General features: G+C 50.6%; 2 protein-coding genes across 4 annotated transcripts in view; one reads left to right on the top strand and one right to left on the bottom strand.

The window, feature by feature from the left end:
- Positions 1-25,184, bottom strand: part of DGKD (diacylglycerol kinase delta) — a 101,781-nt gene that overhangs the window by 22,510 nt on the left and 54,087 nt on the right. For all 3 annotated transcript variants that reach the window (XM_040972330.1, XM_040972329.1, XM_040972331.1), the window contains exons 4-7: positions 1,733-1,837; positions 1,311-1,443; positions 478-584; positions 29-154 (exon numbers count right to left, since the gene is read on the bottom strand). In XM_040972330.1, coding sequence (XP_040828264.1) covers positions 29-154; positions 478-584; positions 1,311-1,443; positions 1,733-1,837 — 471 coding nt within the window. The remainder of the gene's footprint in view (positions 1-28; positions 155-477; positions 585-1,310; positions 1,444-1,732; positions 1,838-25,184) is intronic.
- LOC121151113 (translation machinery-associated protein 7) lies at positions 15,261-15,801 on the top strand. Its single transcript, XM_040972332.1, has one exon. It carries the CDS (start codon positions 15,283-15,285, stop codon positions 15,475-15,477), a length of 195 nt encoding a protein of 64 aa, XP_040828266.1. The 5' UTR covers positions 15,261-15,282; the 3' UTR covers positions 15,478-15,801.

Raw genomic sequence — 25,184 nt, 5'->3', positions numbered from 1 at the left:
GCCCTCAGGGCCATGTGGCCCCACTCACCATAGCTTTGCACCAGAGGCAGCGCCAGTCCTGCAGGCGCAGCACACTGCCACAGGTCTTGTCGCACACGATGCACTTGGCACTCACCGGCAGGTTTCCCTCCAGCCACTGGTGGGGCATGGCGATCTGCAGGCCAGGAAGAGACACGCACTGCAGGTACTCCCGAGTGCTAACCAGGCCAGCAGGCACCCTTGGCAGACATGCCCTTGACTGCCTCAGCTAAGACCTTCTTCCCTACACAAGCTCTTCCCTGATAGCTGAGGAATGGGAGAGGGTGTTGTGGTAGGACCTGTAAGTGGCATCATTCACACAATGCCAGCTGGGCACAGCAAAATCAGGGGTCATCAGGACAGGGCTGGGAGGTGCGGCCAGCACCAAGGCCCCTAACCATGCCACCCACGGTAGGGCTGGTGGGGAGGGGAGCCTTGGCTGGGACCCTTGGTCCATACCCCATCCTCATCCTCGATGATGTCCTTCCCGATGGAGGCCAGCGTGGTCCACTTGCAGTTATTGGTTGCGCGCACAGCACACCGTTTGTGGGCCTTGAACTTGCACACTGTGAGAGGAGGGACACATGAAACCCCTGGCTCTGTGCACAACACCATGATGTGAATTGTCCTGGGCGGAGGAGGCCCGAGCAGCACTGTGCTGGACCAACCTCACGGCAGCCTCCGGCAGAGGAGGGGGAGAGGCGAGACTCATAGCAAGGACAGCTGGGAGTTGGTGAGCCTTCGGGCAGCACAAGTTTCAGGCTCACAGGCCACCTGTGTCCTGGGTCTCAACCAGCCAACTCCAGCATCACAGCACAAAAGCCATAAACATTAAATTTTGATGGATACTGAAATCTTCATTTACCGTGAACTTCATGTGCCACAAAAATATCATTCTTCTTCGGGATGTTTTCCAAGTTCAGAACTGTAATGAACAGTTCTAAATTCTCCAGCAGGCAGGGTCTGCTGCAGGGTCCCTGCTCTGGCCACCAGAGAGAATGTCCCCACCTCAACCCCGGTCCTAAGTGACAGCTCCAAACCACAGATCCACAACCTCAAGGGAAGAAAACTACAGGGAAGTCAACACTGTCCCTCCGTGAGCCCACTGCTCCATCTGCTTCTGCCACCACGTCCCCTCTTCCCATTCTGCTCAAGCAACAGTGAAAAATCGGGCTACCCAGGACTTGCCTGGTAAACCCAGAGACTGAAGCCACAGGAACCCTCTCTCACTAACGGTGATGGTGTCTGCTGCCCAGCTTCCCCACATTCCCGCGGGAGCACTGGGGCCATACCTTCACAGGACAGCCCATGCGACGTGACACCTGAGAGCGCCTCCCGGCACACATTGCAGTAGGTAGGCCTGGCGTGGGAGCAGGCGTACCAGTTGTGCATCCCTGAGAAGTGGTCCATGCTGTACTGGGTGGGCTGCAGGAAGGAAGCACACACGGCACAGCTAAGATGTTCCTAGGAAACCCGCAGACGCAGTAACCTGAGCAGGACTAAGCAAGCATCCAAAGGAGGAAGAGAAAGGTTTGAGAAGCGCAAGGACAGAGTCGAAGCAGGCTGCTGGAAGGCCACACACAGCCTTAACTGAAGAGGGGATGGCCCAGATCTGAGTCCAGGGCTGCCAGTCCACACGTGGGAGACAACCAGACGGCTGGAGTTGCAGGGCTGCAGACAAATGGCACACATGCATGGGAGGACAGTCTTATACCTCAAAATGCTCCTTGCTCTGGACAGTCCTCAGGGCCGCGATCCAGTCTTCCATCTCTTTTCTGTTGTCTGCACACAGGATGAGCTTCCTACACGGAGTGATGACCTGAAGAGAACAAAGGACAAGTGCTCATGGCCACTCACCTTCCCGCGCCCTGCAGCTAACTATCCACACACAAACTCCAGAGAGACACAGTTAAAAGTCACTGTAAACACAACATAAAACAGTTACCGTGGGTAACCAAAAACTCAGAACCTCAAACCAAAAGGTTTGTATATTCTGTAGCCAGCAACATCAGTGGACATCCATTAGGCCACAGGAGACACCGGGCGCAGCGCAGCGCTGGCCAGGCAGTGACTGCACAGTAACATGAGCAGGTGCCACAGACCCAAGTCCTTGCAGGAAAGCTCCTCACACAGCATGCCAGAACCACCACCGCTCCAGGAGGCCCTCTGCTGCTTGCTGGAAATGATGTCACCAACCCAGTGATGACCAACAAAGAAAACATTCCAGAGAACTCCTAGGAATCAACAGAAGAAACAAGACTGCCCCGACTTTTTAAAAGGGCATTCCATAGCCGTGCCCCACAGCTAAGCAACAACCAACCAGCTTGGGGGGCACCCTGGTCCTCAGGGAATGCAGGCGGCGGCAGCTGATGTCCCGGACCGCACAAACAAGCCAACTTGGCAAGGTGACCCCCAGTGCAGGCAAAGACCAGCGGTCTGAGTTCACCTTGCAGACTGAGAGGAAGTCACCAGGTTACAAACATTTTAAAGAAAAATCTGACAATGTTTGGGAACAGTCTGGCTGTTACGTCTGTCTTCTCTCCCTTGTTTCCACATGGTTTATGCCTCCACGCAAGGAGCCACACAGGCACACACACACACCTTCATGTTGCCCGTTCCCACCACAGCACATCCCAGACCTCTCGCCCCGTGGCTTCCCTGCACAGTGACACACCCCAGGCACCGCTTCGCAGCACACCACACCCCTGCTCTTAGTCGGGTCAGCTGAGGCCCTCTTCACAGGGACTCTGCCTGCTGACCGGCCTTTGCTATTTTAGATTGTGCTGCAGTGGAAAAGCCTGCTCATGAATCCTCTCCTATTTTTACCATGTCTCTTTGGGACGTATTCCTAGAAATAGAATTGTCTGATCATGAGAAAGTTCATATGTAAGTCCCTAGCTGTTGCCAAACTCCCCTCTAGACAGGCATACATTATATACTTATCACTCCCACTCCAAGTATTAGGCAAACACCTGCTCCCACCACGGATTCACCTGTAAAATAAGCCATTCAACTTCTGGATTTTTGCCCATCTTCTAGCTTTAACTTAAATTACAATCCCATTAGGAAAACCCAATTTACACTAGCAGATGACCAGGTATCTGGCTCAGAAAAAGCAGATACCGTAAGTCTGATCACAAAGGGGGCTGACAGAACTGAGTCACCAGGGCATGGTCACTCCCTCTCACCTAGCAGGGCACCTGGACAAGTAAATGTTGGGTCAGGCTGGGCACAGGAAGTGGGAGAGGCAGGAGACGTGAGCAGGGAGGTCAGAAAGCGGCTGGGGCTGCACAAGGCTGCATCCCTGCACCCCGCCCTAGCCTCAGCAAGCACTTGCTGGGATACAAAGAGCAAGCCAAAGCCCACTCGCATGGAACTCAACTGCGGGAGAGACACAGACGCTGGCCTGGCTATTAGGGCAGCAAAGCGGGACAGGGAGTGCGGGACTGTGTGCTCAGCTCAGGGAAGGCCGAGCAAGCCAGGGGTCACCCTACACATCCCTGCCCATGTGAGCAGACATCTCCTTAATTACTTTGGAGTGTAAGCATGTGAGCCTTTTATCACAGCACAACCCCACAAGAGAGAGGAAGATCGTACACTCAGCTTTGCATTACTCACGATTATACTAGGAGTCAACAACAGGATGCTTACAGAAGAAAACAATGCAATTTTTTATATTCCCTTCTATTCTCAGCCTTGTGTTTGCCACATCACATGAGAACACAACCTTCCAGCCCACCACCCGCCACACTGGGGAGCAGATCAGACTCCAGTCACTCCAAGGACAGGGCAATGATGCCAATGACAAACCATGTCCTGAATCTGTAACTGTTACCAGTGCCAACACAGAATCCTAGCAATGTCCAGGAATCCTAACCTATCCCACTGTGAAGAAAGCTGCGAGATGTAATGTGAATCCCAGCTGGCCCCTGCAGGAGGTGACAAGAGCCACCGAGCAGCACAGAGCAGGGCTGCATGAAGGAGGTGTGAACGGCCAGGCACATGCTCAGTCTGGGGCTCACCCAGGCTACCTAACGGGAGCTGCTGTGCCACCAGTAGGGGTTCCCCATCTAAAACACCTGCGGCTCTTATGGGCACCATCCCACACTCAGGGGACCACAGCAATGCTAAACTGCCTGGCACACCACCTGCCCACAGCCACTGTCAGCACTGCCTGGGGTACCCCGGTATCATCTGTGTGAAATGACCAAGCCACGGGCCCAGCCCTGTCTCCTCTGCCCTGAACAGGCAGATTTCAGGCCACCCCTAAGCCCTGCCTGCAACTGGAGACAACTGGGAGCCCCGGCAGGCAACTGGCAGGGTGCAGGTGGGTCTCCTAAGGGCAGGCTCTGGGAGAAGCACTGCTGGACACCTCAATATGGGGGCAGCGCCAGCAGGAAGGGCCAGGCAGCAGCTCTAAGGGACATCAGGGTCCCTGGGTTTGCACAGTAGCCAACACCAATGCACAGACAGCACAAAAACAGAAAGAAAAAGCCAGAGATGTTACAAAATCCAGCCTCCACACAGAGAAGACTCCGATGAGAAGATGCTCATACTTTTTCAGCAAATTTAAAAAGGTTTAAAAAAAAAAAAAAAACCACCACAGCTCGCCCAGCGAGTCAACCTAGAAGCTACATGCTGACCGCAACAGGGCAATGGGGTAAACTCAAGGGGCACAACACAGCATCATAGGGATGCCACAGGCAGGCATGGTGCCAGCAGCAGGCGGAGCCACACAGCAGTACACCAGAGACGGTTGTCTGGGGTGGGACAGAAGCCGTGACACAGAAAGGGACAGCACAGAGGGAGTCCAGAGAAGCAACAGCTGTGCCCCCTCAGAGCTTCAACACCAAGACATCTTCTTGCGAGGCTGTCTGATTTTATTTACACGAAAAGGCAGCAAGAATAGGGTGGGGCTGGCAGGTATCTTCCATCTACTGGTTCACTTCCCAAATGCTGGACCAGGCTGAAGCACCCACGCCATCACCCACTACCTCTCAGGAGCATTAGCAGGAAATTGATCAGAAGCAGAACAGCTCGGACTTGACATAGCTCTCCAATATGAGATGTGGCTGAGCGCACTCTGCCACAGTGATTCACACAGCCAGTCTCCTACAGGTATAAGAATCTCAAAATTCAGTAAGAAAAAAAGCAGATCAATGAAGAGAAAAACAGGCCAAAGACTCGAATAGTCATTTTCCACATGACCAATTAAGTTTGTAATGGGCTCAGCCTCCTCAGTCACCATGGAAGTGGAAATTAAAACCACAGCATGACACAGCTTCCCTGACCATTGGATGCTGGCCAAGAGGAGGGTAAGTGTGACTACTTCAGAGAACAGCTGAACTTGAACTACCTGTGAGTCAGCAACTCTACCCCGACCCCAGGACGATCACTAATACACACCTTCCTCATCAAGACACACACAGAAGCACATCCTATCACCGTTCTAAATAAGCAACACGACCACCCAACCATCCACTGTAGGCAAAGTAGATCAGGAAACCACAGCAGCTTGGTATACCGGAGAACCACACAGCCACATGCATCATTGTGATCAACCCTACAACCCCGACAAAGACCTCAGACACTCAAGAACTGAGGAGCACTGTGGTGCCACAGGTGGAGCTGCTGCCGCTGATACCACCACCCGCGTCAGAGGACCAGACAGGGCCCCAGCTGCTTCCTGTTAGTGCCCCGGGGAAGGTGGCAGGATGACTCACATGCTTGGGCCCCTGCCACCCCCTCAGCAGAGCAGATGGAGTCCCGGCTTCAGCCCAGCCCTGACTTGGCTGTGATGGGCCTATGGTCAACCAGCAGACCGAAGAACACACGCTTTCTCCTCTCTCCTGATATCTGTTGCTCTGCCTTTCAAACAAAACAAAAATTTTCCACTGTGACATTTCTTCATCTATCATATAAAGCTGTCTTTTAAATAAACCTATAGTATTAAGATGCAATCAGCTGCTTTTAGGGGGAGAGGCAAACAGGAACACCACTGGGGGACAACCACATTCTGCTGTCTCATCTAGGCTACTCTTGTAAGAGGTGCACTTCTCTGCATATCTGTTACACTAGAGTGAAAAAGAACTTCCCCAAAACAAAACCAAGATTGTCATGCAAAAGAAAACTGAAGCCCAGGATGGTAGCTTAGTGGCTAAATCCTCGCCTTGCGTGAGCCGGAATCCCACATGGGCGCCAGATGCCCCATTTCCCATTTACCTGTTTCTGGTGACCTGAGAGAGCAGTCAAGGGTGACTTAAAGCCTTGGGACCTGGCACCCATGGGAGAGACCCAGAAGAAGCTCCTGGCTCCTGCCTTTGGATTGGCCCCAACTCCAGCCATTGCCACCAATAGGGAAAGAACCAGCAGAAGGAAGATCCATCTCTCTGTCTCTCCTCCTCTCTGTAAATCTGCCTTTATATAAATAAATAAAAAGAGGAGAGTGCAGGAAAAGAAAAATTGTGCATAGCTACCCAGACTCTTGGACCAATCAGTCTGACCAGGAAACTAAATTGACAAGAGACAGGCAGATGAAGGAGGAATCTGAATGAGACCAGCAGAGCTGTACCAGTGAGAAAGCTGTGCTGACTGGCAGGTACTGTGACACAGGTAAGCCACCACGTGGGATGCCCACATCCCATAATGAATGCCAGCTCAAGTCCTGGATGCCCCACTTGGAATTCAGATTCCCACCAAGGCACCTGTGCTGGGGTCCGTGCAGTAGGGGTGGACGGCAGAAAGGTGTGAACAGCTCCCCTGTTTGGCAGGACCCAGGCGAGCCTCCTGCTGCACAGCAGGGCCCAGCGGTGTCTCTACAACCACCAGAACGCAAATCCACCTCCCTTTGCAAGGACACCTGGCCACCCCGCTAAGAATTCTGTAATCTACTGAGGCACTGTTGTTTGCCCCTGTGAGATGGCTTTTACAACCAATGTGAGCTTGGGAGTTAATGTTGCTGGCAACGTCTTGGTGAGTGGGCCTTTAACAATGTATGCTGTCTCAGTTGCTCTTATGGCCCTTTGGCTGGAAGAGCTCAAGAATGTGTGTACTAAGATCGTTAGCTTTCAAACTAACTTAGGGTTATTGAGTCCATGAGTGTAGTGGGAATCTATGTTCAGGGTTTTCTTTCCTTGATCTTTAGGTTTCTCCTTCTGTGATATATTTTCTCCTCTAATTCATCAGATAAGTTATAGAATGAGAATTGTAGTAGGGGTGTATTACTGATTAGTATGTGTTGTTTACTGAAGAATTCCTGGCTGCAACATCAGAATGGATAATGCTCTGCCTTAAGGTGAAACAATTTGCAGGATTATCTTTGGAAGTACCCATTTGCCCACTGTAGAGTTAAAATCAAAATGGAGTATACATGGCTCATTGCTAACTGCAATTCTTTTTGGCTTTGTAACTCCTGCTTTACTTGCCTAGCTAACAAACCGTGAGCTTGCAGGCCTAATGGCCAACTAATGGCCCCAAACCCCATAAACCAAGGCCCTGGCCTTATTAACCCATAAATAATTCAAGGCAGGGGTCTGGTTGTCACAGGTGGCATCAAGGTTAGAGCCCAGACCTGAGAAGAGCAGGCAGAGGCTGGCAGGCCGAGATAAGCAAGGAATGCGTAATCCTTCCTCACTCACCTGTTGTAAATTGTGCCCCCTTGAAGCTGTGTCAAACTGCCCCTAAAGAAAACTTTGTAATTGTACTGCTCGGGGCCGCACTCTGGGCCGAGTGGATGCAGCACCATGTGGAAAAGGTCTGTGTCAGAGCTTGTGACTGCTTCTGTATTTAAAAAGCAGATAGCTTTCTTGCATCGTCCTTTACAATCCTGAAATTGTAGAGGTCCGTTTCTTATCTCTACGCCTATTTCATGCACCCTTCTCAAGTTCCCAACTCGGCTGGAGGTGGCCTCCGGCACTCTAGACACGTGGGTGGTCTGACTCCACATGGGAAACCTGAATGGAGTTCCAGGGTCGCGGCTTCAGCTTAGGCCAGCCTCAGCTACTGTGGACAGTTAGCGAGTGAACTAGCAGATATAAGGTGTCTCTAGCTCTCTTTCAAATAAATTTTATTTTTAAAAATAAATGCAAAGTGCAGTTACAATATGTCATTTTTCTTACTTCCCAGAGACTGAGATAAGAAGTCTGAGTACATGGCCTACTGATTCTAATACATTGAGATATAAATCAATAGTTATGAAAAACACTTGGGAAATCTATAAAACTTGAAATATATATGTATATATATAATCTGTCTTAGCAATAGTTCTATAAATTTATCCTCTTCTATATCTACATTAAAAATATTCAAGGTTATTCATGGAACCATTCATTGTAAAGACAGAAGATTGGACATGACTCAAGCAACAGCCAATACGAGCACAGTAATCGCAACACATTCATGTGGTAGAATCTGCCAGCCACTGCGGACTGAAGTCCCTCTTCATGTTCCTGCATGGGACACCCTCTAAGTCGTTACATGAGAAAATCACAGAAAAGTGTGAGAACAGAGAGGGATCGTCCGCCACCTCTGCTGAAGGGGCCTCTGGCAACAGGCAACATCCTGCACCCTTTCAGTTGACATGGTCTTGGTCCAGAGTGTTCTCCGACTTTCGTTTACTAACACGCACATTATTTTGGCTTAAAGAAAAAAAGAATCATGACCCCTCCCCACCCAAAAAATGAACTGCATGGCCACTTACCTGCCCCAACTTCCTTAACCTTCTTTTCACCCCAGTTCTAAGACTTGGCGACCAGTCTGTCTAACCATATCCTGAGTGGTAACCAAGTCACAGTTTTAAGTAAACTAATGATTGCCCGTGTCCCTGCCTGGGTTAGCAGCTAAGGCAGCAAACTGCAGGGCTTTCTATCCCTTTCTATTACTCTGCTTTATATATCATGTTCATATCCACCTATTCAAAACATACTTATGAAAGCATCAAATCTTAAATGCTGGCACAATGCTGGGTAAGGACTGGGTGGGGTTGTCAAGCCCCCAGCCCTACAACTGCCAGAGGGAGTCCCCTGAAGGCTACTGAGGTGTATAAAACGGTTGGCAAGGTCCTCCATGGCAAGGCCATGGTTGGCAAGGCCACTGCAGTCTGCCTGACAGCACAAACATGTGATGTAGCAATAGGGGTCCCAGAGGTTCTCCTAGGGCTGGGCCACTATACTTGCTGCACACAAAGAGAGCTAGGCCGGGGGGTGAGCCAGGCAGGGATGCCTGGAGGATCTCCTGGGTCTCGGCTGCTGTACCTGTCAGTGCACATGGGGCCAGGGAGTGAGGGCTGGCCAGGATGTAACACCTGCTGGCACAAGCAAATGTCAGGTCAGGGACTCTGGAGGGACACCCAGCTCATGCCAAGGTACCTGCCAGTGAGCACAAGAACTCACTCTGGGAACAGACTGGGCCAGGCCATTGCATTTGTCAGTACAAACAAAACTGGGGCTTGGGGCAGGCGGTGGGGCATGGACTAGGTTATCACTCCAGTTACCACCGCACATGAAAGCCTGTCTCGGGACTGGCCTGATAGCGGCCCACAGCAGTCCACCCAACTAAGCAGCCACATACATACGTGCAAGAACCAGGGCAGAGAACAGACTGGTCGCAGCACCTGCCACAGTGCACAGCAGCCAGGTCTGGGGTACAGCCTAGAAGAGGTTCAGGAGGTCTCCCCAGCTGAGCCACTGCATTTGCAAGTGCCTCGAGAGCTGGGTCTAGACACATGCCAGGGGAGGCTGCAATCCCCATCAGCACACACCATAGGTCTGAGGGTCAGCCTGTAAAGAGCTTCTAGAGAGTCACCTTGATTAGGCCAGGGCACCACTACCTTCCTCCAGTTCATGGGAGCCAGTCAGCCTGGGGCCAAGCTGGGTTGGGTTGTTATACCTGCTGATGTACACAGGGACTGTCTGGGGAATGGGCTAGTAAGCACTCAAGGGTCACTCCGACTGGGCCACTACATCCACTGGCATGTGGGAGAGCCGGGTCAGATGGAGGCACCTGAACACTCACAGCAACTGGGGCTGGGGGCTAACTGGAAGGGATTCTGAAGGGCCCCACACCTATGCCAATGAACCCAGAGAAACATCAGGATCAGGCAGCATCCACCAAAGTCTGTGAGAACTAGTCAGGTGGGCCTAGTAGGGTGACCTGGTTCCAAGTGGGTCCCCTGAATTGCATGAATGTCTTAGATCAACAGGATCCCCAATCTCAGGGAACACTTCATGGAAGTGGATCCAACTTGCTGTGTGCTGGGCTGGGCCAGCCCCAATGCTGACTCCAGAGATAGCATGAAAAGAACTCAGAAACAAGACAGCCAGGTACAACACTTCAGGCCAAGTTAGAGGGAAGAACCCAGGCCTGTGGACACCAACAAGCAACAAGAAAGAGTCCTGTGGGGATTGATGGAAGAAGTTATCTCTTGTACAATGGCCCTTCAACACCTGCAGAGCATCATCCCATGTTCTGAGGCCCCTGAGGAGGCATCAATAAACCATCTCCATTCCTAGCCACTGACACCAACCAAAAGGAGCAGCAGACTTAAGCCCCCTCCCCACCACAGACACATCTCTCACCCCTCCTACCCTCCCAGACCCTCTCCATGCATACCAGAGGACCACATGAGTCTGTAATCTTAAACCTTCACCTCTGTAATGAACATTAACAAGTAACTATTTTGTGGTAAAATAAATAAAATTTGCCATCCATACTAAGGACAGAGAAAAGAGCATTAGAAAACACTGTATTTTAAACAACTTTTTCCATAAATACTTGAACTTCCTAGAAATAGGAGAAAATACCTGGCTACTTCTAATAAACACACAACATCCAAACCAGAAAAGCTATCTTCTAGTGTGCAGGGAAGAATTAGCCAAGGGGGAGATTAAACCACAAACAGCAATTTCTGAAATCCTGATAGAAAAGGAGTCATGCCGGAAACAAGCAGGTGTGGTTTCTCACATGCAGAAGAAGGTGGCTCTAGCTTATTTGCACAGTGGTGGGCAGGACAGGGCAGTGACACCAGGTGCCAGATGACAACAGCAACATGACTCAACCTGCTGGGAATTATAAGGGATTGGTGCGATTCATCTTCACCACACTAACAAAATGGGCACCGGGGAAGAAAGGAAGAAAGTGATCCTGCTGAGGGGCCAGCTCAAAGCTCAACAGCAGCAGTGGAAGCATGGGCTGGCTTCTGGCCCCAAGCCACAGCCACTTCTCACGTGCAAGACAGGAACAAGGAGAGCGGCAGGGTGGGGAGGGACAGGCACACACTCACAGGGGCCCTGCCAGGCCCGCTCACAGCAGCAGTGGGGAGGGACAGGCACACACTCACAGGGGCCCTGCCAGGCCCGCTCACAGCAGCAGGGTGGGGAGGGACAGGCACACACTCACAGGGGCCCTGCCAGGCTCACTCACAGCAGCAGGGCGGGGAGGGACAGGCATGCACTCACAGGGGCCCTGCCAGGCTCGCTCACAGCAGCAGGGACAGGCACACACTCACAGGGGCCCTGCCAGGCTCTCTCACAGCAGCAGGGGCAGGCATATCTCCTTTCCTTTCCAACAGTGTGACTGGCTTGCAGGAGGGACAAAATGACAACAGCCACATCTCACTAAGTCATCACACAGACTGCCCCTCCCACCCTTAGTTTCCCAAAAGTTCAAAACAGCAGGTAGAGAAAGACATCAGGGATAATGATAAATGCCCCATCAGGCTGCCACCAACTAGACTCATTTTAAAATATGAATTGCAAATGAGACTTCGAATGGCAAAAAGATCAAGACCCCACAAGCAGTACTGAGCTAAAGCCACAGAGCAGACCCAACAGCTCCAGGTGCAATAAAGGTGAGGCCTCAAGGGGGGAAGGGGTGTCCAAAGGCCACTGCAAGCAGAACACAGAGTGGGTGGAGGCAGGCCATTCAGCGTACACACTGAGCCGCTGCCCTGGAGTTCATGGACCCAAGTTCAGATGGCATGGATGCACTCTACTCTAGGCCCTCACTGAGCACAACCCAAACCCTGGGCATCAGAAAGCAATTTTGAGGAGACAGAAAAGTAGAAAGAAAGCAGCAGACCCACGAGAGCCTCCCACTGAGGGATGACACAGGCTGAGTACTCTGCACTAGGTGCTAAAGCAGGCAGCAGCCAGAAACACCACTGGGGGTAAGGAGAAATGCCCCCACCCCCAAAAGTCAAAGAATGGGGGAAGGGTCAGCATGACAAGACACCATTGAATTTAGTGGGCATCATTAAAGTAGGGTAGTACAAAGCCAGCTGCCTCCAGCACCTGCTTGTACCCAGAGAAGGCCAAAGAGATAGGTGGGATTGCTACCCCAACCACCCAGAGATCAAGTCCCACCCCCAACCACATCAGAGCACCTGCAGGTGGCACCTAAGCCCCTGGAAGGGTGTTCCACACAGGAGCCATCCAGTCAATGAGAGCTGCACCTGCACCACGAGCCAACCCCACATGCTCAGGATGGCAAACATCGGAGCAACTTCCCATGTGGCACATGGTCCCTCTGCACAGCAACCGGACAGTCTCTTCAACACAGATCACTCAAGCGCATCCCAGGGAAAGACTAGCTTGCACAAAACCTGTCCATGATGATTAAAGCAGCTTTAATTAACCAAACCTGAAGACAACTGATCACTTACAAAGGGGGAAGTGACTGAACACACCGGGCTCTGCCTATACTGAGGAACACCAGCCAGCAATGGAGAGGAACAGAAAAGTGCACCAATCTCCCGTAAATCCCAGGGGCTGGTGTTGTAGCACATCAAGCAAAGCTGCCAACCATGACCCCAGCACCTGTGTGGGTGCAGCTTTGAGTCCCAGCCACTCCACTTCCAATTCAGCTCCCTGTTCATGTGCCTGAGAAAGCAGGGGAGGATGACGCAAGTCCTTGTGCCCCATACCCATGTTGGAGACCCAGAAGAGGTTCCTGGTCCCTGACCAGTTCAGTCATTGTGGCCATTTGGAGTGTGAAACAGACAGAAGAGCTTTCTGTCTCTTTACCCTTTTCTCTCTAACAACTCTGCCTTTCAAATAAATACATCTTTTTTAGAAATTAATCCCAGAAGGTTATATATTGGATGACTCCATTTATATAACATTGTTAGAATTATAAAAACTAGTCAAATGAAGATTTGCGTGCGTGGGAGACTCCCGCAGGATGTGAGCATGGATCCCTTGGGGATGGGGACACCCTGGACCTTGACTGTGCCCATGCCAGTGTCCTGATGTGATACCAGACTAGAGTTATGCAAGGAGGACACAGAGAAACTGGGTAAAAGAAAACACCTCAAAAAATTTAGTCAGAAAAAAGTAATCGGGGTGGGCGTTGATGACACATGTCAAGGTGCCTGGGTCTACACCCTGGCTTTGCTCACAGTCCTAGTTTCCCAAGCAATGTGCACCATGGGAGACAAAACTGAGGTCCAGACCCCTGAGCCACTGTGAGCATTTGGGAAGTAAGCCAGGATAAGATGTCTATCTGTCTCTACAACTTAAATAGAGAAAAAAATAATAATACCTAAGCAAAAATACAAACTAGCTGGTCGGAGCTAGAAATATTCCAGTGTACACTAGGAACCCAAGGGTAAGTGCACAGCAGTTATGTGTCCTAACAACAAAGGTACACATGGTCTTGCCCACATGAGGTCAAACAGGCATCTTATCTGTCAAAGGCCTGTATTTATCAGGGTGTGCTATGGCAGGTTAAACCACTGTCCACAGTGGTGACATCCCATACGGGCACCGGTTGAATTACTGGCTGCTCCACTTCTGATTCAGCTCCCCGCTAACACACTTGAAAAAGCAACAGAAGATGGCCCAAGTGCCAGGCCCCTGCACCCATGTGGGAGACCTGGAAGAAGCTCAGCCTCCTGTCTTGGGCCTGGCACAGTGCTGGCCATTATGGCCATTTGGGGAGTGAATCAGCAGATGGAAGCTCTCCCCCGTCACTCCCTCTCTGCAAGCACGCCGAAGAGAGCAGGTCAGGCCCTCCACACAGGGCTGAGTGGCAGCACTGCTGTCTGTGAGTGACAGACAGGAGCAGCTCGGGCCAAGCTTGGGCTCGGGTGCTTGTTCCGGTCAGGCTGGACAGTAGTTAGCCTGGGTACTCAACCCTGCACCAGGAAAGTGATGGACTCAGCAGTGTCCACTCATCAGCACAAGGAGATGGTGACAGGAAGGGATGAGCCACAAACAGTGATGCCAGAACCACACTCCTACTCTCCAACAACAGCACACCTCCCAGGATGGGCGGAGGCTCTCAGGGGCCTCCCAAAGAGTCTTCTGCCACACACTCTTCACCCCTACCCACCTGCTCTCTTACACTCATGCAAACTCTTCCCAGAAGTGAGTTCAGGCAACTGGAACCAATGGCTAAACCAACGACTAAGATCCCCCTTCCCATGGATGCAGCAGAGAAAATGAGGGCCGGAGGTGGGGCAGGCGCTAAGGAGCCAGCCTACAAGGGTCAGGGGTCAGAGGTCAGAAGTGGAGGTAGGAGGCACAGGCCGTAGCAGCTTCGTGCAGACCACAACTAGTTCAGCAGAGCAGTGCTCTGGGTGCTTCAGCAGGGCAGGGTCAAAGGCAGGAGGCTTCTGGAAGACAGGTGAGCTCCCAGCAGCCAGATGGAGTAGAGGACCAGGATCAGAACCAATACAACCTCTGGGACAGCTGTTGGGGATGGCCACCCTCCTGAGAGGTGACACTGTGGGGAAGCAAGCTCATGGACAGCTTGTGCAGCTGGGAGGGCTTGCCATCAGCTTAGCACATGACAAAGGTAGAGCCACGGAGGAAGGACAGCTGCGAGATGTTAGCCAGGTGAAGCACAGAGCTTGCAGAGCAATGGGACGGTGTCTGGCAGCTGAAGACACACACCCTGCAAGTACTTCTCAGAGGCACAACAGACCAGGGGACGCTGCCTGCAATGGGGACACCTAGAAGAGCACCTGTCATTCCCGGTGCACCCCAGAAGGCACCACAGCCAGCAGCATGGTCCCTAATGCACATTCATTCGTCAACAGCTCACATTCTACCAATCACCCTGATTTCACTCCAGAAATCAGGGGCCAGCCATTGTTAAACCTTGAACCAGTCAACTACAGACAAGCACAGCCACATGGGAGAGGTCCAACAGGAGACAATTTACACAGAAAGTTACTATACAATGCTTACATCTACACAACAATGTAGAAAAACATTTTTAAAAAGTGGAACGGGGGGGGGGGGGGGGGAAGGGGCGGCAGGCGCCATGTCCGGCCGGGAAGGTGGCAAAAAGAAGCCCCTGAAACAACCCAAGAAGCAGGCCAAGGAGATGGATGAGGAGGATAAGGCTTTCAAGCAGAAACAGAAAGAGGAACAGAAGAAACTGGAGGAGCTGAAAGCGAAGGCCGCGGGGAAGGGCCCCCTGGCCACAGGTGGAATTAAGAAATCTGGCAAAAAGTAAGCTGCTCCTTGGCACTTGATGTGATGCTGTCCTCGACCCCACACGTGTCTGAACATCTGGCGTCTCGGCCGGAGCATCTTTAGCCGCCCATAGTTAGAATGTAGTGTCACCTTGGAGCCCGTTGTACATTTACAAATAAACTTTTGTAAAAAAAAAAAAATGAGGGAAAAAAAAAACCACCACTGTATGGTAGCTGTCTCCTAAGTTGTTTCATCCAGCCATCCTTAGCTACGCGTGTAAAGTAGGCCCAGCTGAGAATCCTGCCAGAGGCTGCTCTGTGGTCTCTATTCTCGAAATTCTGTATCACCTGGAATTAAACTCATTGGAAAGGCAAAAAAAAAAAAAAAAAAAGTGGAACAGGGGAATAAAATAGAATAAAAGGAAAATAAGAGGTAAACACCACCTTGGAATGGTGTGGGCCCTGAGGTGGACTGGAAGAATACCAGGACTCCTCACCTGCACAGAGATGCTCACGGGAAGACCTTCCACGCACCTCATGCTTTAGCACAATACACAGGCAAAATGACTGTTAAGCTATTCACAGGAGAAACCAGCAGATGGAATCTGCTGCAGACATCAGGGTAGGGATGAGATATTCTGAGCCCACCCCCCGGTGTTCCTCACAGCCTCACACCCCCACTCCAGTGGAGCCACCGCCAGGTGTCATGCATGGCATGACAGACACGCTGCTCTGAACTTGCCTCTCCAATCACCCACTCTGGAATCAGTCCCTGAGTCCTCAGCAGCTGGCTGGGCATGAACACAAGGCTGAGGCTTCCAAGGGAAGGAGAGGGGCCAGCCAGAGCCTGTCTCCTAAGACACTCCTTCCACCGACATGAGGTCGGTGCCACCACACTCGCATCTGCAGACAGGTGGCCTCTACTGAGACATGGGCACAGATTCACCACTGACCAGAGGGGTACAAACCTGGGCAGGTGACCCACCAGGCCCCAGACAGGGCACAAAGCACAGACGGCAGGAACCCAGCACAAGCAAACTTGTCTCACCGACAGACTCCTATACGGCTGGATGAGGACTGCAGAGTGGCAGAGTGGTGACGTCAAACTACCAAGCCTGCTGCTGCAAAGTCCCCAGCCTCCCACTTGTAAGAGATACCAGCCAAGAGGCAGCCCTTTTCCAAGATACACAATTCCCTCCGCCTGCTGCACATCCACGGGGACCTGCAAGCACACAGCCACACTCCCTGGGACTGACCTGCTGCTCTTATCTCCTCCACAACACTCTCCAACTGCTCAGAATCAAAGTGACTCAGCAAAACCACAAAATGAGTTTTGACACCGGGGGAGAGCAGCCTGTGGCTGTCCCAAGCAGCCAGAGACACATCATCACTGCGCTGTCGGCCACCAAGCAGAAGAGCACAGCGGGGCGTGTCCACCAGGGTCTGCAAGTGGAAAACACACTGCTAATTATAGCACCCATGTGCAGGGGCCTGGGAAGGCGTCCTCTGTCACTTCCTCTTACTCATGTCCTGCTGTTCCACATGGATCCCCCAGACATCATTCCCTACCTGGAAGCCCCCTGAGGCAGACTATACAATACAGCCAGGATGTGCGCAGACAGCCACTTCCTCACAGGGCACCACACAAAACACTAGGCCGGACACCACTCGGGGATGGGCACCCGGAGGCTGCTGTGCGCATCGCGGGCAGGTATAGAGCTCCAGGCGTCCTGGGTCAGACCCTCATGCTGGCACGCTGCCTGGGCCTCTGAAAGGAAACTTGGTAGCCTCCTCCAGTCTCAGAGCAGCTAGAGCCTAGGACGAGGCACGACCACTCTAGCTGGCACGTGCCGCCCAAGGCAAGGCATTCTGGCCTGACTGGGAACTCAGGAAGCCCAGGCCTGGCACAAAGTCAGCTTTATCAGAAGTTAAAGTCACTTGTAATCTAGTACAACAGAAACACTTTTAAAGGAACAAACAGCAAAATAAAGCAAAAGGTGAAAGTTTTACCTAAAAATGGAACAGGACCAAGACACTGAGTGCTATTTATCTATTTAAATGTCTACACTGCTTCCTTCGGCTCTGAAAGGTGCCCAGTTATGGGAAAACCTCTGTGACCAGCACCGTCTTGGGGACAGAAGCAGTGTTATCACCAAGGATGTACAGACACAGATGACGAACACAAGCACCCACAGCAAACACTGGCAGAGGCCAGAGGACAGCTAAGTCACAGTCACATCCCAGGACACCACACAACCGATCTGGCTGAGGGCTGAAGGGAATTCCCATTTGTGGACACAGAAAGATGCTCTTAACATCATAAATTTAAAAAGCAAGTCAATTATACAGTATGCATCACTGATCTCATTTTTTGGAAAACGGTTTCTACTGACACTCAAAAAGTGGTTTCTCAAACATGGCGTGACTGACATTTGGGGCCAGGGGATGCTTGGCTGGGGAGTGTGAGGCAGCACCCTGGACTCCCCCACCAGCCAAAGCAGTGTGTGCTCCCTGCAAGGCACTGTCACCCCTACCTCTGCCTGCAATCGCCGAGTTTTCAACCATATTTTAAATCAAGAATCTCAGTGATGAGACATCTGAGTGGGGTCTGTTTGGGTTTTTTGTACTCAATTCTCTTTCATGAATACATAATTTGTAGCCCAGCACAATGGTTCAGTGATTAAATCCTCACCTTGCTAGCGTCAGAATGCCATACGGGCACCATTTCATGTCCCAGCTGCTCTATTTCCTATCCAGCTCCCTGTTTGTGGCCTGGGAATACAGTAAAGAGTGGCCCAAAGTCTGGGGTCACCGTTCCCCCTGCCCCCACACCTGCTTAGGAGACCCGGAAGAAGCACCTGGCTTCGGATTGGCTCATCTCCAGCCATGGCAGCCACTAGGGGAATGAACCAGCAGATGAAAGATCTTTCTGTCTCTCCTCTCTGTAAATATGTAAGCAAAGACTCCTCCTAGACTCTAGGGAAAGGCCCAGTCCAAAGGACCCTGCCCGCTCCCACTGATTCACGCATCCAGTTTTTCCTAAGTAGGCTGTGCCGGAAGAGCACCTCAAACTACATTTTCATCAGGCTGGGTGCCACCTTCCATGTCTGATGCCGGAAGAAAGCCTCCCTCGTCTAGAGCCACCCCTTCCTAATTGAGGTGGATGCTCAAAAAAGGCCATCCCTTTCCTTGGTCAAGCTTACAACGGCTTCCCTGACCCCCCTCATTTTTTAAAATGAGAAGTAATTCCAACCACAGAATTTTACATTTTTAAAAAATATATTCATTTTTATTTGAAAGGGATATTTACAGAGAGGACAGAGAAAGACAGAGAAAATGACTCATCCATCTGCTGCTTCACTACCCAAATGACCGCAACAGTCAAAGCTGAACTGATACAAAGCCAGGAGCTTCCTTCAGGTCCACCATGTGGGTTGGGAAGCCCAAGGCCTTTAGTCACCCTCCTCTGCCTTCTCAGGCCACAAGGAGGGCTGGATTGGAAGTGGAGCAGCAGAACATAAACCAATACCTGTATGGGATGCTGACACTATAAGTAAAAGACTAGCCTGCCACCGTGCCGATCCCAGGATTTTAAGATTTAAAAGTCTAGAACAGAAAAAGGCTAAAAATATGCTTTCACTGTCACATCCTTACTCAAAGGTCTGTGCCAGGGCCAGGTACACATCACGGGAATCTAAACAGCTAGTGGAGGGGTCCAACACGAGGGTGGTTCAGGGCAGCTAGTCTGACTCCGGATGGCACAGCTGTGGCACCGCCCATGTGGGTAGAGGGACAGAAAGGCTTCCCACAGGTGCCAAAGGACACTGCTTCAACAACAACTACCCCAGGGCCAGAGGGTCAGAGGGGCTGACCAGTCCCAGGATAGCCCTGCTCCCATCATCCCACAAACAGGAGTCAGTAGTAAAGGACAAGGAGGATGAGCTGTGCTGTTAGTGCATCAGGGGAAAGCAAGGCCTGCCACACCAGCACCCCACACAGGGGCCAGTTTGTGTTCTGGCTGCTCCACTTCCACTCCAGCTACCTGCTAACACACATGGGGAATTAACAGAGGACGGCCCCAGAGCTAGGACTTCTGACCCATGTGAGAAACCTGACTGAACCTCCTGCCTCCGGTTGTTGTGGCCATTTGGGAAGTGACCCAGGGAGTGGAAGCTCTAACTCCGCCTTTCAAAGAAACAAATAAAACTTCTCAAAAAGGCGGTGGCAGGGTCCACCAGGATAGCATAGTGGCTAAAGTCCTCGCCTTGGACACACCAGGATCCCATATGGATGCCAGTTCTAATCCCGGCGAACCCGCTTCCCATCCAGCTCCCTGTCCGTGGCCTGGGAAAGCAGTCGAGGACAGCCCAAAGCTTTGGAACCTTGCACCCACGTGGGAGACCTGGGAAAAAAAAGCTCCTAGATCCTGGCTTCGGATCAGCTCAGCTCCAGCTGTTGTGGTCACCTGGGGAGTGAACCATTAGACAGGAGATCTTCCTCTCTGAATAACTGCCTTTCCAATAAAAATAAATAAGTGTTTTTTTTTTTAAAAAAAAGGGGCAGTGGCAGCGGAATGGGGAGACCACAGTGCTATGGCATGGCAGGTTGATCTGCCCCCGGACACTGGCATTCTTAAGAGCATTGGTCCAAGCTTTGATTGCTCCACTCCAGGCCCAGCTCCCTGCTGATGCACCCAGGAAACCAGCAGAAGATGACCCAAGTGCTTGGACCTCTGCACATACACGAGGAAGAAAGCCTGGATCCTGGCTACAGACCAGCCCAGCTCTGCCTGTTGCAGCCATTTGGGGAGTTAACCAGCAGAAGGAAGATCTTTGCCTGTCCGTCTGTCTGTCCATCCATCTCTTTCTCTGTGTAACTCTTTCAAATAAATGCTCTTACAGATAAAGATGGCATATGAAGTACCCACCAAACACATGAAACAAACAATATATCTGTTTTTAAAAGTCAACATTACCAAAAAATTGCAAACAGTCAAAACAAAAAACTCACCCTCACAAAGTGTCACTGGAAAAATCTATCTAACATTAGAGAAAGAAACACACCAAAACCACACAAACTTGATTAGAAAAAAGAGAAAACACTGACCCTCCACCCTTACCTAAAGTTGGCTTAACCTAAGTACCAAGCCCTGTCAAAGACATGGAGAAGCAGAGAGAGTTAAAGCGAGAAGGCAAGGCAACACAGATCAGCATCCCCTGTGGATAAGAAGAGAACCCTGAACAAAGTGATAGCACAGCACACCTAACCCAACACAGCCACCACAGACGCTCAGGGTACACGTCATGAACAAGCACATTTACCTCAGGAAAGCAAATTTGGTTTAAATTTTCCAAAATAACTTAGTTTGCACTTTCGGCCAGAGAGGGAGGGGGGGAGAGAGAGAGAGAGAGAGAGAGAAAAATCGCAAGATCATTTCAGTAGATACACAAAAGCAAACAGCAACAAAGACCCTCCTCCAAAGGGAGGAAGGCTGCCTCCAGCTGGCCATGCCCCTTTGGGGGGGAAGACTGAACTGCTGCTTCCTGTCACCGCTCTCAAGACCAGAGAGGATTCCTGCTTTTACCGTGTGCACTGCCTGGTGGCCTGGCCGCCGCAGCCTTCACAGCAGGGCAAGGAAGAGAAACCAAAGGCACTGAGCTGAGGGGAAGCAAGCCTCACTGAGGCTAGCAGGAAGGAGTCACATCATTCCTTTGTACACACAGACATTCTAGGACATCCACCAACCACACCACACAGTCACCACTACATCCACCAACCACACCACACTACATCATACATCCACCGCTACATGCATCACTATACCACACTATACCACTACAGCCACCAACCACAACACACTACACCACACAGTCAGCACTACATCCACCAACCACACCACACAGCCACCACAACATTTACCAACCACAACATACTCCACCACATACTGACAACCATATTCATCACAACACCACAAAGCCACCACACAGCCACCATTACATACACCAACCACAACGCACTCCACCACGCAGCCACCATTACATACACCAACCACAACACACTACACCACACGTTGGCCACTACATCCTCCACCCACACCACATATCTGCCACTCCGCCATATAGCCACCACTACATCTACCAACCATGCCACATGATACCACATCCACCATCCACAACACACTACACCACACAGCCACTGCTACATTAACCAAGCATAACACACTACACCACAACCACCACTATATCCACCAACCACAACACAGTACACTACAACCACCACTATATCTACCAATCACTACACACTACATCACACAGTCACCACTACATCCACCAACTACAGAGGTCACAAAATCATTGTATTTTCCATGTGAGCAGTAAATAATGAGAAATAAAACAGTTACAAATTCTACTTATTTAATAAGGACAGAAACTAAATTATACAAGAATTAACAAAAGACATTAAAGAGATTTACACTGAAAACCAAAGTTACTAGGCTCAGTGCAATGGCTCAATGGCTAAATCCTCACCTTGCAAGCACCTGGATCCCATATTGGCGCCAGTTCATGTACTGGCTGCTACACTTCCCATCCAGCTCCTGGATTTATGGCCTGGGAAAGCAGTGGAAGATGGCCCAAAGCCTTAGGACCCAGCACCTGCATGGGAGACCGAAAGAAACTCCTGGCTCCTGGCTTCAAATCAACTCAGCGTGTCTCTGCTCCCTCCGTTGTGGCCACTTGGGAAGTAAGCCAGAGGATAGATCTTCGGTCTATCCCTCTCTCTGTAAATCCAACTTCTCAATAAAAACACATAAATAAATATTTTGGTAAAGTTCTTTCTGCCTCTCCCCATCTCTCTGTAACTCTGTCTTTCAAAGAAGTAAATGTTTAAATAAAATACGGTGCTAAGCAGGGTTAGGGTACTCAACAGACCAATGGAATACAAGATAACATAAAGTCTAGAAATAAAGTCAACTGACTTGTAAAAAAGGTAAATGAAATGTCCCCTCAAAAAAGGCCACTGAAAAAACTGCACATCTTTATGAACAACAACTCCCCATTTCATAATACACAGTAACTGACTATCCATCAACTGTAATTCTAACTGTAAAACCTGAAACTTGTATAAAGAAAATTTTTCACAGCTATTATATAATCATAAAAAACTCAGTTTAAATTTTTTAAAGAAAAGTGAGAGAATAAGAGCAATCTTCCATCAACTAGTTCACTCCCAAATGGCCTCAGCACCCAGGGTTTGTCCAGACCAAAGCCGAGGACCGAAAAGCCCATCCAGTCTTCCACACGGGTGGCAGAAGCCCACGTACTTGAGCCATCCTCCACTGTCCTCTGAGACACGTCAGCAAGGATCGGAAGCAACGCAGCAGGGCCCGAGACTCCAACCAGCACTCTGGCATTGCTAACAGCAGCTTAACCTGCTGCAGCACTGGGGCTAGTGTGTTGGTACAGCATCCCCTATGGGCAACAGTTCGTGCTGGTTCGAATGCTCCACTTCCAATCCAAATCCCTGCTGATGGTAGGAGAAGCAGCAGAGAATGGTTAAGGTGCTTGGTCCCCCGCAGGGAGATGAAGAAGCCCCTGACTTCCCACAGGCGCAGCTCCGGTCTTTACGACCATTTTGATAATGAGTCAGTAGACAGAAGAACCCTGTCTCTCCTTCTCTCTCCATAACTCTGAATTTCCAATAAAAATAAATTTTAGCAAAAGAAACAAAAAACCAAAACTGAAAAAAAAAAATTGCTGCACCATCATGCCAACCCTGTTAAATTCAGGTTTTTTAAAGGCAAACCACAAACTGGGAGAAACATTCACAAAGCCATCAAGTGGGAGGGCGTTGTGGAAAACAATGTCTCTGCTGGAACATCCACATCCCACAGTCCTGGGATGAAGCCCCATCTTCCTGCTAATGCACCCAAGAAGGAAGCAGGTGCCTGGGGTCCTGCCATTCCCGTGGGAGCCCCTGATGGAATTCCCAGCTCCTAGCTCCAGCCTGGCCCAATCCCAGCTCTGGCAGGCAGCTGGAACCCATCAATGCATAGAGAATCTCGCTCTCACACTCTCTCCCCCGCCCCCTTTCTCTGTCATTCTGTCTTTCAAATGAAGAAAACAAAAACAAAAGATTTACATTCAGAAGATACAAGGAAAATAATACAACACAAAAACAAATGATTTTAGCAGACATTTCACAAAATGATACACAAACAGCCAAGAAGCTAGGAGGGCCCGGCGGCGTGGCCTAGCAGCTAAAGTCCTCGCCTTGAACGCACCAGGATCCCATATAGGCACCGGTTCTAATCCCGGCAGCTCCACTTCCCATCCAGCTCCCTGCTTGTGGCCTGGGAAAGCAGTTGAGGACAGCCCAAGGATTTGGGTCCCTGCACCCGTTTGGGATACCCGGAAGAGGTTCCTGGTTCCCGGCTTCGGATCGGCATAGCATCAGCCGTTGCGCTCACTTGGGGAGTGAATCATCGGACGGAAGATCTTCCTCTCCGTCTCTCCTCCTCTCTGCATATCTGACTTTGTAATAAAAATAAAGAAATTTTTTTAAAAAGTACAGGAAAAGACACTGGTTCACTTCAAAAAGCTCACAGACAATGTGCATCATCTTTTATTTCCACTTTTCAACAAACTTTTTGAATCTCCCTTGTGTTAGTCATCAGAAAAACAAAGCCTTGGGTGAGATACCACCACACATCTCCCAGGAGGACATGGGGCAGGAGCTGGCCGGGCAGCTCCAACAGCCCTCGGGATGCCCCAGCCTGAGTCACAGCCCACTTCCAATTCCAGATTTCTGCTGTGTGCACCACGGAGGGCAGCAAGCGAGAGCAGACACACACCTGAGAAACCCGGCTCCAGTTCTCCGTGACTAGCCCTCTCAGCCTGGCCCAGCCCTCGCTACTGTGGATAGTCAGGGAAAGAGCCAGCAGCTGGAAGACCTCCCTTACCGACCCACCAATCTGCCCGAACTTAAAAAAAAAAAAAAAAAAGTGCTTAAGTAAAATCAAATTAAAATGACTTCACATGCTAAGGGTTGATAACGGCACTCTCAGATACAGCTGGTCAGGCTGCAGAGTAGCCTGAGCCCAGCACGGTAGCCTACTAGCTAAATCCTTGCCTTGCAACAGCCGGGATCCCACATGGGTGCTGGTTCAAGTCCTAGCTGCTCCAGCTCCCTGCTTGTGGCCTGGGAAAGCAGTAGAGAATGATCCAAAGACTTGGGACCCTGCACCTGCATGGCTCCTGGTTTCGGACCAGCTCAGCTCTGGCCATTGTGGCCACTAGGGGAGTGAACCAACAAATGTAAGATCTTCTCCTATGTCTCCCCTTCTCTGTAGATCTGACTTTCCAATAAAAACAAATCTTTTAAAAAGACTGCCATGTGGCCAAGTTGGAGAACAGCAGTTTCTACAGCTCTGCTACTGCCCTGTTCCCTGAGGAATGAAGACACCTGCACACAAACGACCACAGCAGCTTCTCTGTAACTTGATCTCGGGCCACCTGGAGGCCACCAACAGGACACACTCATGGAGAACAACTCCGTAATTTCAGGGAAAACACTCCATGCAAAATTCTCAAAACAACTGTGCTTAATCCAGAAAGACACACACTGTAACACAAACTGCATTACTCAATTATAGTATCCTTTAAAGGAACGTGAACTACTCTGCAATGACAGAAACACATTCATGTCTGCCTAGGAAGGAGGGCAGAGTGAACTGACCAAAGTATTAGTC

Source organism: Ochotona curzoniae, unplaced genomic scaffold, assembly GCF_017591425.1.
Source record: "Ochotona curzoniae isolate NIBS_2020 unplaced genomic scaffold, NIBS_Ocur_1.0 contig_2294, whole genome shotgun sequence".
NCBI lineage: Eukaryota > Metazoa > Chordata > Mammalia > Lagomorpha > Ochotonidae > Ochotona > Ochotona curzoniae.
Note: the sequence above shows the minus strand (reverse complement) of the source record. Positions and strands in the feature narration are given on the sequence as shown.

Bases quoted from the DNA above. Each gene is read 5' to 3' on its own strand.
- LOC121151113 (XM_040972332.1), top strand. From the start codon at position 15,283: ATGTCCGGCCGGGAAGGTGGCAAAAAGAAGCCCCTGAAACAACCCAAG.